This window comes from Marmota monax, unplaced genomic scaffold, assembly GCF_021218885.2.
Source record: "Marmota monax isolate L192 unplaced genomic scaffold, Marmota_monax_Labrador192_F-V1.1 WCK01_AAM20220418_F8-fsc00196, whole genome shotgun sequence".
NCBI classification, from domain to species: Eukaryota; Metazoa; Chordata; class Mammalia; order Rodentia; family Sciuridae; genus Marmota; species Marmota monax.
In genome coordinates this window covers 750,819-763,180 of record NW_026694390.1, presented here as the reverse complement: position 1 = coordinate 763,180, position 12,362 = coordinate 750,819, and the positions used below count along the sequence as shown (strand labels likewise).

The following is a 12,362-nucleotide window of genomic DNA, read 5'->3' as shown; positions in this document are numbered from 1 at the left end:
GGTGAGGTCAAAGCCTTCATATTCCAAACATTACCTAAAAACCCTACCTCTGAACCTTGCTGTGCTGGGGACCATGCTTTCAATACCTGAGCTCTTTGGGGAACATTTCCAATCTAAACCATAACACCTTGGAAGCCTAAGAGCTCCCACCTAGAAGTGGAAGCCCTAACCTGTCTGTTGCCTCCATACTTAAGAGGAAAGACAACCTCTCATAGAATGCGTTTGTAACCTTGATCCTTTCTGATCCTTTCACAAACCTGTGAAGTAAGAAGGATTCTGCTGTTTTCACATGTAGATAAAGACACTAAGGCTTCCAGGGGGATATGGCTTCCAGTGGGAAGAAACAGGGAAGACCGACATCCCGTGGTGGCTTTTTCCAAGCCTGGGTAAGAGGCTGGTAAAAGCAGCCTCTGTTGGACACCTTTCCTTGGAGTTGGCTGGGACCTTCTGGATGTGAAGTGCCCATTGCTCTGCCTAATTTATCCCCTCCTCCAGCTGTACCTGCCTATGAATTAGGTATAACAACCAGCGACCACAGGAGTGGTCACTGAGCTATATCCCTAGGCCTTTTTATTTCTTGAGACAGGGTCTCCCTAAGTTGCTAAGGGTCTTGCAAAGTTGTTAAGGCTGGCCTTGAACTTCGGATCCTCCTGAGTCACAGGCTTGTGCCACTATACCCAGCTTTAAAAAAAAAATTGAGTATTTGCCAACAGTGTTAGTTCCCTAGGGCCACTGTAACAAAGTAGTACAATCTAGGTTAGAAAACAGAAATTGTCTCCAGGTTGGGGGTGTACCCGGCCAAGCATGTATAATGCACTGGGTTCGATCCCCAGCACCACCAAAGAAAAAATAAATTTGTTGTCTCATAGTTCTGGAAGTGAGAAGTCCAAAATCAAGTGTCACCAGGGACACCCCCTCTGAACATACTAGGGAAGAATCGGTGCCATGCCTCTCCTAGCTTCTGGTGGCTTCAGGCATTCCTGGGCTTGTAGATGCATGCTCCAGTTTTGCCTCCAATATCACAGGAACATCTTCACATCATCTGTCCTCTATGTGTGTCTGTCTTTGTGTCCAAAGTTTCCCTTTTTATAAGGATATCAATCATCTTGGATTAACGTCCACCCCTAATGACCTCATTTAAACTATTACCTCTATAAAGTCCCTATTGCCAATAAGGTCACATTCTAATGAACTATGAGTTAGGACTTCAACTATCTTTTTGTGTGTATGTGTGGTGCTGGGGATTGAACCCAGGGCTTTGTGCATGTGAGGCAAGCACTCTACTAACTGAGCTATATCCCCAGCCCTCAACTATCTTTTTTTGGGGGTGGTGGTGGGGAAACACCATAATACCAATACTTATAGTGGACATTCTTTTTTTAAAGTGCTATAGTCCTCACCACTCAATAATCCTTTTCTTGCATCTTGAGGCCAAGAGTCATTACAATACACTATTGGCTCTGATTTTTGATCTGCCTCAAAGACCATGGTGAAGGCAAGAAATTTACCTGGCACTGATTGTACACTCCTCCACTCAAGAGATCCAGACTGTGTCAGGGCTCAATAAGGTGTGAAGTGTCTTTTTAATTTCTTTCCTCTTCTATCAGTTTAGAGATTGTACTGAAAAGATGGTCACATATGGGAAGAGTGTAGGTCCCTAAATCATTCTTAGGGATGATATAGTCAACTCTTGAGAGCTGACCACAGATCAGGAATATTTGTTTGAGGCTTCCTATCCAAAGCTGAGAGTACTGATCAGTGAAGCCCCAGGGGTTTTCAGGTGGGAATGGGGTGTAGAGCAGATGCAGAGTGGAGGGCAGAGCTTCCTATCTGACAGGACCATGGCAGGCCTCATCGGAAGACTAAAGTTTGAAAACTGTTGGCTAGATTTGTTTCTTCTTCCAAACAGCATCACTCTAGGCCCACTGAACTAGAAGCTAGAATCTCAAGGAGAGGTGCCTGGAAAGTTCTACACTCCACCCACTCCCAGCTGGGAATTGAACTCAGGAGCACTGTACTACTCAACATCACTCATTCCAAGCTTTTTAAAAATTTGATATAGCTTTCCTTTAACTGCCCAGGCTGGCCTGGAAATTGAAATCCTCTTGTCACAGTCAACTGAGCCGCGCACCACTATGCCCATAAAATCTCCCCTTTTAACAAGTGTCCCAGGTGACTGTTAACCAGGAAAGTTTGGGAAAGACCAGACGCCAAGATTTTTTAAGGGTCACTCCAATATTCAGTCTGATTCCTCCTAAAACCAAAGACCCCAAACCATGGTTTTGGCCACGGGAGTGAGGCTGAGAATGCATTCACCATACCACTGGTGGATTAGAGTTTATTAAGTAGGGAGGAAGGGCAACACCCAAACCACCGAATCTGGGATTTCTGGAAAAAAAAATCTTGTCGATCACACAATCGGCCACTTCCTCCCTAAACAACACAGGGGCCTGAAGCCTGTCGAGGAGACAGGGAATGAGTCTCTTTGGCAGGGCTGGTGGTTGCTCCTGCGGTTTGGAATGATCTTCCGCGGAGCTTTCACGAGCCGGCAGTGGCATCAGGGTCGAGACTTCATAGCCGATGCAGCTAAACCCAACAAGATGGCTGCGACCGTGAAGCCCTGGGCGGCGATCCGGGTTCGCATCATGAGCTGTGAGCGCTGGCTATGGCCGCGATGGAAGCAGTAGAGGCCATAGGTGAGGGCGGCCGCCGTGCCCAGGCAGCCTGGGGAGGGGACAAAACTAGGGGAGCAGCGAGTAGGGTACCAGAGGTCCCTTCCCCAAGGACGAGACCACTAAACAACAGCAGGGAGAGAGGAAGTGGTTGGCCGAGGCGGGGTCTTCCTCGAGAGTCCAAGAGTCCGTCCCATCCCGGCCCCGCCAAACATGCACTGCTCTGGTTCCAGTTTTACCCTCACTGCCCCGCCCCTTCTCCCACGTCTCCGGTTCGATCTCATTCGGTGCCTCCTGGAGTTCCCGGTCCTCCCCAGTTTCATTCCCCCCGACATCACTGTCCTCTTCGTTTACAGTTCCTACAGTACTCACTTACCTATGGGTACCATTGGGTTTTCTCGAGTCTTGCGAAGAAACTTTTCCTTGAAGCCTTCCGGATTGCTGTAAATACTGGGGCTGAAGCCCTCAATGACTGGGGGCTTAGATGGTTCAAAGGGTGTCTCGGGAGTCACAGGACTGGGAGTTGCCATGTCTGGGGCAACAGAGGTAAGGAGATACTCCGGACGTTGAACTCCGCCTCCTGATGAGGTCATGAAAGGGGCGGGGAAAACGAACATATTCGTGTAGTACGCAGGCGCAAGAACCAATTGCATTCTGGGAGTCGTAGTAATCGATGCGGAAGCGCCAAGGGAAAGACTACATTTCCCAAAAAAGCCTGAAAAGCCCGGCGCTCCTCCGCCGGAAGGAGTCTGTTAACACGAGGTTGTAAGTGCGGGGCTTCAGGGGTGAGCTGCTGGTGAGGCGGTCAGCGCAATGCCCAAGGCTAAGGGCAAAACTCGGAGGCAGAAGTTCGGCTATAATGTCAACCGAAAGCGTCTGAATCGGAATGCTCGACGGAAGGCAGCGCCACGGATCGAGTGGTGAGTGGCTCGGGGTTTGGGGAACAGGGGGACATTGACAAGGATCGCCCGCGAGGTGATAGAACCACGAACTCTCTTTTTGCCGGTAGCTCCCACATCCGACATGCCTGGGACCACGCCAAATCCGTGCGGCAGAACCTGGCGGAGATGGGGTTGGCCATGGATCCCAACAAGGCGGTTCCCCTCCGTAAGAAAAAGGTATTGACAAGGCAGCATCCCGGGCCTTGTCTCCTTTTCTTTTTCTCCTTCCTTCCTCCTCTCCTTTCCTTGCTCCCTTTCCTCAGGTTTTTTATCTCTTTTTTCCTTCTTCCTTCTTCCTCTGCCTTGCTGGGATTCAGAATTTGATGCTCCCTCACGCTTTTCTCCACTTGCCCACAGTTCATTTGGTCATCCTGTACTGACTGTTGTCGAGGGTCCCTTCACCACCTCTCACACATCTCCTCAGCACACGTTTGGACCTGATTTGGAGTTTATTCTCTCTTCCTGCACTCAATATTTTCCTTGGAAATTAACCTTTTGGGGTCCCTTGGCATCTCGAAGGTTAGTTTCCGGAATTTATCTTTTTCTGTTCTTGACTTTCCTAATAAGGACGCCCTGGAGTTTGAGACTTTAATTTATTATTTCCTACACCTTTCCCTAGTCATCCTTGGCCTAAGGTTTCGCTAAGACTAGTTTCTCCTCTGTAAGTCTTTTTCTGGACCATGCCTTCAAACTTTCAAAAATAGCATCCTTCTTCACCCAGCATCTCTTCCCCCCTTTAATTTATAGCACTTGTAAAGATATCATAGTATATGCTTATTAACTTATTTGCTTCTCTGTTTATTGTCTGTGCATCTTCCTCCTAACATAATTTCCTTGGTAACAGAATCTCTTGTGTTTTTCTCTGGTGTGCTTAGGATGTCACTTGATAACCTAAGGAATGGGCTTGCTGAATGAATTTGTCCCATGTCTTTAGGCAAATTTCTCTTTAATTCTTCATGCCAGAGGAAAATGACACTTCTGCTTCTTGAACAGTTATGAAGTTATAGCTAAGCACTGTCAGGTAGACGCTCCTCCTCCCGTTTAAAATTATAAAGTACTTTCCCTTGCATTGTTTCAGCTCAGTTGTCATACAACCAAATGAGGAAGGCAAGGAGTACTGTACTCATTTTATAAACAGTCATGTACATAGGCCTTTATGTGATTCTTTGGGAACTTTGGATTTTGGTTCTAGAAACCTTCAGGGCACTGGTTCTTGTTATCTAGTTCTGCTTAGTCTTGGGCAGGGATTCTTAGGGATGATATAGTTGTGTTCAGGTGGCAGCATCTTTCTTTGATTCTGATCAAACTTTCCTTGATCAAAGGACCTTCCTTGTCTGCTGGTCTCACAGCTTCTGTTCTCTGCAGGTGAAGGCCATGGGCATGGACATTGACGTGGAGGAGAGGCCTAAGGAGCTTGTGCGGAAGCCCTATGTGCTAAATGGTGGGTATGGGCCTCTAATTCATGGTCCTATACTATCAGAGTTGGAAAGAGTCCTCGGATGTCCTCATTTTAAAGCTGGAGAGACCAAGGTTCAGAGAGGGAAAAGGAGATGGTCTAGGTCTCTGTAAAGTTAGGACTGTGTCCTCCACTGAGACATTTTCAGGCTAATATTGACTAAACTTAAGTGTGTGAGCCAGGTGTGGTGGTGCCCACCTGTAATTCCATTAATCCAGGAGGCTGAGTTAGGAGTATCGCAAGTTTGGGGCCAGCTGGAGCAACAAGAGGGAGACCCTACCTTAAAATGAAAAAAATATAAAGAGCTGGGGATGTAGTTCAGTGGTAAAGTGTTCCTGGGTTCAGTCCCCAGTACAACCAAAAAAAAGAAAGACAAAAAGTGTGTCAACTAAAGTCAAGAGATGTTCAGGGGGATATAGCCAGGTAAATGAGTCTGGAAAAGAAACCAATAAGTCTCAGGCATGTATTTGGCTTCTCATGAATTTAAGGATGAACTTACTTTTGGAGATTCCACCATTTATTTTATTTAATTTTTCCAATGGCAAATCAATTTCATGTGTATTAAGACTAAAGATTGTCAGGTAGTATTAAGGCTAAAGAGACTGGATTCCCTACCCCTGGCCACACTAGGGATTGAACCCTGAGCTACAGCCCCTGCCCTTTTCTAATTCATTTCATTTCTTTTAGTTTAAGACAGGGTGTCCTTAAGTTGCTCAGGTTGGCCTGGAACTTGTGATTATCCTGAGTTGCTGGGATCACAGGTGTGTACCACCACACCCAGCTGGAGACTGATACTAAGTCAGGAAAACAGGAATACTCTATAAAGAGTTTTTCACCCATTGATCCTTTCCCTTAACTTCATGGGTTTTCTTGTGCTTTTTTGTAATTTTTTTCAGTGGAAAGGATTGAGCCTCAGCCTGTATTCCTGTCTGTAGCTTATCTTTATGGTTCTCATAAGAATTAGTGGACTGTTCAATGTGGGAAAAAAAAAATACTGCACAGGATTGTATACCCAAAGCTACATGTATTTATTATAAAAATTTTGTTTTTGATTTTTTTTTTATTATTTTTAAAAATTTAAATCGTGGCTTTAAAATTACATAAAATTTACCATCTGGCTGGGCTTGGTGGTGCACACCTGTAAGTCCAGTGACTTGGGAGTTGAGGCAGAAGGATCAAGGCCAGCCTCAGCAACTTAGGCCCTAAACAACTTAGTTAGATTCTGTCTCAAAAAATAAAAAGGAATGGGGATGTTGCTTAGTGGTAAAGCACCCCTGGGTTCAATCCCCCCAATATAAATAAATAAATACATAAATAAATTTACCATCTGAGATGTTTTTAAGTTCACTGGTGTTATATTCAGTGTTGGGCAACAGATCTCTAGAACTTTGATTTTGCAAAACTCAAACTATACCCCTTAAACTACTCCCTTTTTCTCCCTGCTCCAGTTATGACAAACATAATTTTGACTATAAGCAATATTAGCACCTAACAACTAGATTAGATTTAACATCCTTGTTTCTATGAAGTAGCTATTTTCCTCCCTTCATAGATGAGAAATGGGATGATTTTTTTGCCTAGCTTTTCTTTTATTGTTGCTAGGCAAGCACTCCACTGCTGAGTTATACCCTCAGCCTATGCAGTTATTTATTAAAGTGAAACAGTTGTCTCCATAGCTTAGATTTTTTTCCCCTTGCATAGAGAAAGGCCCTCCTAGTCCCTGCAGCTCTTGTTTTCACTTATATAGACATTTCCATTTCCTGTGTTGGTGCAAGACACCAAGAAAAGATGGTCCTTTTTTTTTTTTTTTAAGAATTTAATCTTGGGGCTGGGGATGTGGCTCAAGTGGTAGCGTGCTCGCCTAGCATGTGTGAGGCACTGGGTTCGATTCTCAGCACCACATTGAAACAAAGATATTGTGTTCACCTAAAACTAAGAAATAAATATTAAAAAAAAAAAAGAATTTAATCTTTATTTTATTTAGTTGTTTGTTTGTTGTTGTTTTAATATGGTGCTGAGGGCCTCAGCTGTGCTAAGTAAGTGCTCTACCACTGGGAGCCCTGCTTTCTGGGAAGGCAATGTATCTTCATTTCTCTTAGTCCCAGAACCTGGTACTAAACAGGTAGTTTGGTGCCTTTTAAATCCATCTAAGTCCTAGAGAGAAGTGATTTGCTTTTCAGGTAGTTGCCATACTGACAGATATTTGTGTCATAGGCAGAGTCTGGGATCCTAGGGCTAAAGAAGATTGCAGCAGTGAATTTGGGAATGGGTTGGTAAAGAAATACTTGTGGCCTGGGATTGGGTAAGGGGGTATTGAGGGTAGCTCTAACAATGTAGAAGGCAAAGCCTCATTCTGTCTCCTGGCTTCTCTTACCCCAGATCTAGAAGCAGAAGCCAGCCTCCCAGAAAAGAAAGGAAACACCCTGTCTCGGGACCTCATTGACTATGTCCGCTACATGGTGGAGAACCATGGAGAGGACTATAAGGTGAGTGGCTCAGGATTTACAGGAAGAACTACTTGAACTGCTTGGGAAGGCATACTGGACTCTTCAGGGCCTTTTCTGCTTGCCTACTGCCTGTTTCCTGAGACTGAGTACAAGGAAAGGGAGGAAAGAGGCTCTAGGAAAGGGATCCCAAATGAACAGAATGCTAACAGTAGAGATAGACAGTTGCTTGTGGTTCATATCCCATTCACAAACATGTTGTTTTGCTTCCATGGTGTTTTGTTTGTTTTGGTACTGGGGAATGAACCAAGGGCACTTAACCACTGAGCCACATCCTCAGGCCTTTTTAATTTTTTTATTTAGAGATAGGGTCTCACTAAGTTGCTAAGGCTGGCTTTGAACTTGGGTTCCTCCTGCCTCAGCCTCCTGAGCCTCGGGATTATAGGCATGTGAGACTGCCTGGCTTTTTTTTTTTTTTTTGTACTGGGGAGTGAACTCAGGGGCACTCAACCACTGAGCCACATCCCAGCCCTATTTTGTATTTTATTTAGAGACAGAGTCTCTCTGAGTTGCTTAGTGCTTCACCATTGCTGAGGCTGGCCTTGAACTCCCGATTCTCCTGTCTCAGTCTTCCTAGCCCCTGGGATTACAGGTGTGCGCCACCATGCCCAGCTTCGATGTTGTTTTTATTTTTATTTATTTATTTATTTTTAAATTTTATTTAGTTTTTGGAGGACACAACATCTTTGTTTGTATGTGGTGCTGAGGATCGAACCCAGGCCGCACGCATGCCAGGCGAGCGCGCTACTGCTTGAGCCACATCCCCAGCCCTCGATGTTGTTTTTAAAGAACTGAACAACTTAAACTAGTTGCCATTTTAGGTATGGGAGGGATAAAACTATATGTGTGTGTGTGTGTTTTTCTTGGAAGAGAGAGAATTTTTTAATATTTATTTTTTCAGTTTTCGGTGGACACGACATCTTTATTTTTATGTGGTGCTGGGGATCGAACCCAGCGCCCCGCGCATGCCAGGCGAGCGCGTTACCTCTTGAGCCACATCCCCAGCCCGATATATATTTTTGATTCTTTTTTTTTTTTTTTTAATTGAAAGAGCTGGCTATACTGGACCTCTGCGCCCAGGTGGGATTAGCTGGCTGTCTATGGGAAATGAACTATTTAGCTGGCTATAGTTCCTATTTGGCCCACTGAACTCTTCTTTCTGCCTGGTCTTTAAAGACATTTGTACTCATTTCCCTAGCTCCATAGTACAGAAGAGTTCCACATATACCATGGCTTTTGAGGTGAGGCATCTGGACCTCAAGGTAGGAAATGGCTTGCTCAATTCAGGCAGAGCTATTGAAGCCAGAATTAGACAAGCAGTCAGTGTAGATAGGTAAATCAAGTCACGTTGATCAAGGAAGTCAGTTTTGATCAATTGAAGTCAATTTTATGGGAAGTTAGAGACTGTCCCCTGAGGGACTGAAATCTTAATTCCTTCAGAGCCTTTCCTCCACCCTTATCAAGAACCTGCCCCTGCTCCAACCTGTTGCTAAGGTAACCTATCCCAGGAATTGCCCCTTCCTACTGGGAGCTGTGTGTCCTAGGCTGCTCCATCCTGCCTTTCCCCCTTCAGCCCACCTTTTTCCCACCTTTTGGCCATCACACCAAGTATTCCTGGGCCTAATCACGTAAGCAGGAAGGAGAGGGATAAAGGCAAAATACTTGCTTCTTGGCATACTAGGATACCAGCTATGGCCCCCTTCTCCTGAGAGAAGTCTGTTACCCTCTTTTAAATAAACACTGCTTTATATGCGTGCCTCGGTGTGCTTCTCTAATGTTCAAACTTAAAACATGTGAGGGAGCAGAATTCATCATTGATAACCAGCGGTATCACTATGATTGAAAACTTTGCCTGTCTAGCTTTCTTCAAGTAGCCCTCCTCTCTTCTTTAGGCCATGGCTCGGGATGAGAAGAATTACTATCAAGATACCCCCAAACAAATTCGGAATAAGATCAACGTCTATAAACGTTTTTACCCAGCAGAGTGGCAAACTTTCATCGATTCTTTGCAGAAGAATAAAATGGAGGTTGAGTGACTGGTTTATACCTGTTTCAGGCTGAGGCTTTTCCAGGACCAGTGAAGCTGGAGCCAGGGTTTAAGGCAGAGAGAGTGTGGCTTTAGATGAGATTGGCTAATCCTGTGGAGTCAGGTTACATTCCTCCTCCTCTGGGAAAGGAACTGTCTCTGAGACTCCAATTTATATTCCTTTGGGAGCTCTCAGAAATGCCAGAACTTGTTTTCAGAGTGGGTGCTTTATTTGAATATGTCTGTACATAATAAAATAAGATATTTTACTTTGTTGCTAGTTTTATATTTCCCAATCCCAAGTCCTGGGGCTGCCTCAGAGAAAACCAACTGTAATAGCGCAGAGATCATCTTGCCCAACAAGCATATGCCACATGCACATGCCTTGTAGGTAGTCTCCTTCCTTTTTTGGGGGTGGGGGGTGCTGGGGATCAAACCCAGGGACTTCTGCTTCAAGGCAAGCACTCTACCAAACAGCTATATCCCCAGCCTCTCCTTCCTTTTCTTGATTGCTCTCTGCCTTTGTCTCCTGTGCAGCAGTTCAGTTTACCCTCCCATAGAAGCTCACTGCTTGGAAGGGAGCCTGCCTTGGTATTCTAATCCCAACCCTGAGCCAGCTATGGCTTCTCTGCCAGAGGTTAAGGAGCCAACTCCTAGTCTGCCCGCCAAGTGATCTACCTTTCTACTTTAAACTGCTTGTTGACTTTGGCCTGAAGTGAACCCCAGGCCCCAAACCTGCCTCTGGGACTATGGTGGACTGCTTGCTGTATACCACTCTGTTGTGAGCAGTGCATTGGGCTGTACATTTTGTGGTCATCCTTGAGCCAGGCCTACCTGAATGCAGTGACATGTGAGGCAGGGCATGGGGTGGGTATTTCCTTAAGTCCTAATACTTCATCCGCAACTTAGGCCTTATTGTTAGGGTTTCTCCTAGAAGCACCTATAATGTGTCTTCACTGTTCTTCAAAGTAGGGGCTTGACTTGGGTGCTGTGGTACACAGAATCAGCAATTCTGGAGGCTGATGCAGAAAGATCTGAGGTTCAAGGCCATCTTCAGCAACTTAGCAAGATGCTGTCTCAAAATTTTAAAAGGGGGTGGGAGGGATATAGCTCAGGGGTAGAGTACCCCTGGGTTTAATCCCCAGGACTAAAAAAAAAAAGAGAAAAAAGGCTTGGTGTGTTTACATTTCATTGCTTTTGAGAAACCCTGTGAGGTGCGAGCTTTTATCTTCATCTTACATATAAAGGAAACAGGCTGGAGAGATGTTAAAGTGGGGCTTGAAGTCAAATCTCCTAGGCTTTCTGCAGCCCACCCATCCCACACTATCAAGGTGGGCTGGAAGAGTCCCAGAACACCCTCTTTTGGACTCAGCCTTAGATTTCATCAGTGACTGGCCATTATGAGCATTGAGAGCGGTTTTTAGGATCTTGTCTAGCAGAGCTCCTGAGGGCCTATTTGGCTTCATAACTTCCTGTCTACAGAATTCCAAATTCTAGCATTTGACCAGGCTATCCCCTTGCCCTGTTTTTTTATCCAGTTCAGGTGCCAACTTTAGGAAGCCTTCCCTACCACTAGCCCTTGCCCCTAGGCTGGGTGTACCCTGTAGTTGCCACCCCCAGACTTCCTATAACAATACATGTTTATTTTTTTGTGCTAGGGATCAAAACCAGGGCCAAAGACCTGAGCCCCATATCTACCTATTTTTCTTTTTTGTTTTGGTACTGGGGATTGAACCCAGGGGTCCTTTACCATTGAGCTATATCCCCAGTCCTTTAATTTTTTTGAGAGGGGTCTCACTAAGTTGCCAAGGCTTACCTTTAACTTGTGATCCAACTGCCTCAGGCTCCCAAATTGATGGGATTACAAGCATGTGCCACTAAGCCCAGCAATCATTTTTCTTTACTTGGCATCCCTTGCTAGATAAGCTTGAGGGCAGGGATCCTGCCTGGGAATCCACAGGGTGGGCCAAGGCAGATGTTGAATTGTTTTTTTAAAGGTAAGTGGAAATATTTTTTGGAGAATACGTTTCATTCAGGCTGGGAGACAAGTATCAGATTTCCATCAGCACCCTCCCCACAGAAGACCATGAGGCTGTGATGGACTGACTTTTCCTTCCTGTCCTCACAGCCAGGTATCAAGTTATCAGCACAATCTTAAAACCTGCAGTTCCAGGCACCAAGAGTTTCTGGACATAGCCTCTTGGGATGGGAAGCTAGTCCCAGGAACCTCAAGAACCCTCTCATCCTGACCATACAAATGTCCATGATATGGGCCAACGTGGCCTCTCTAGAAAGTATGGCCACAGGTCACAAAATGGAAAACCAAGAGGCCATAGTTCTGTTTAAATAGCTTAAGAACAAAGGCCCCACCTAGCATGTATGAAGCCCTAGGTTTGATCCCTAACACCTCCCAAAACAACCCAGGCTGCTAAGGCCAGGTGAATGATCCTGGCACAGGTGCAACAGGTGAGCAGATCCCAGAGGCATCTCTTCATTCTGGTTTGTGTCTTCCCTCTGGCTGACCTTGTTAGAATGTGAGTGCATCCCAGACATTTAATTTGGTGTTTCTAAGCTCATCTAAATTGGCAACTGTGGGGCTGGGGCACTGGGAGGAATAGAGTGTCACCCAGGCTAGACTGGGGAACATACTTTGAGATGAGAAGCTGTAGGTAACTGGCTGATTTGCAAGAGCCAGATGTTCTCAGCTCCTGGTCCCAGAAAGTACTATTCAGAAGTAGCTGAGTGCCAGGTGTGGTGGTGTAC

At 45.4% G+C, this 12,362-nt stretch overlaps 2 protein-coding genes across 2 annotated transcripts; one reads left to right on the top strand and one right to left on the bottom strand.

The window, feature by feature from the left end:
- Positions 1 to 2,324: 2,324 nt before the first annotated feature.
- On the bottom strand, positions 2,325 to 3,267 carry Higd2a (HIG1 hypoxia inducible domain family member 2A). The gene is made up of 2 exons (XM_046467971.2): positions 3,049 to 3,267; positions 2,325 to 2,724 (listed from the first exon to the last, which is right to left on the bottom strand). The coding sequence occupies exons 1-2, from the start codon at positions 3,263 to 3,265 to the stop codon at positions 2,558 to 2,560; spliced, it is 384 nt and encodes a 127-aa protein (XP_046323927.1). The 5' UTR covers positions 3,266 to 3,267; the 3' UTR covers positions 2,325 to 2,557.
- On the top strand, positions 3,258 to 9,868 carry Nop16 (NOP16 nucleolar protein). The gene is made up of 5 exons (XM_046467970.2): positions 3,258 to 3,592; positions 3,682 to 3,790; positions 4,979 to 5,054; positions 7,449 to 7,555; positions 9,466 to 9,868. The coding sequence occupies exons 1-5, from the start codon at positions 3,486 to 3,488 to the stop codon at positions 9,607 to 9,609; spliced, it is 543 nt and encodes a 180-aa protein (XP_046323926.1). The 5' UTR covers positions 3,258 to 3,485; the 3' UTR covers positions 9,610 to 9,868.
- Positions 9,869 to 12,362: the final 2,494 nt, after the last annotated feature.

What these genes read in the sequence shown, in the direction of transcription:
- Higd2a (XM_046467971.2), bottom strand. Translation starts at nt 3,265, where the DNA reads ATGACCTCATCAGGAGGCGGAGTTCAACGTCCGGAGTATCTCCTTACC. An exon ending in AAACCCAATGGTACCCATAG is followed by an intron (nt 2,725 to 3,048) that starts GTAAGTGAGTAC and finishes TCCCCTCCCCAG; the next exon opens with GCTGCCTGGGCACGGCGGCC.
- Nop16 (XM_046467970.2), top strand. Translation starts at nt 3,486, where the DNA reads ATGCCCAAGGCTAAGGGCAAAACTCGGAGGCAGAAGTTCGGCTATAAT. An exon ending in GCAGCGCCACGGATCGAGTG is followed by an intron (nt 3,593 to 3,681) that starts GTGAGTGGCTCG and finishes TTTTGCCGGTAG; the next exon opens with CTCCCACATCCGACATGCCT. An exon ending in ACCATGGAGAGGACTATAAG is followed by an intron (nt 7,556 to 9,465) that starts GTGAGTGGCTCA and finishes TCTCTTCTTTAG; the next exon opens with GCCATGGCTCGGGATGAGAA.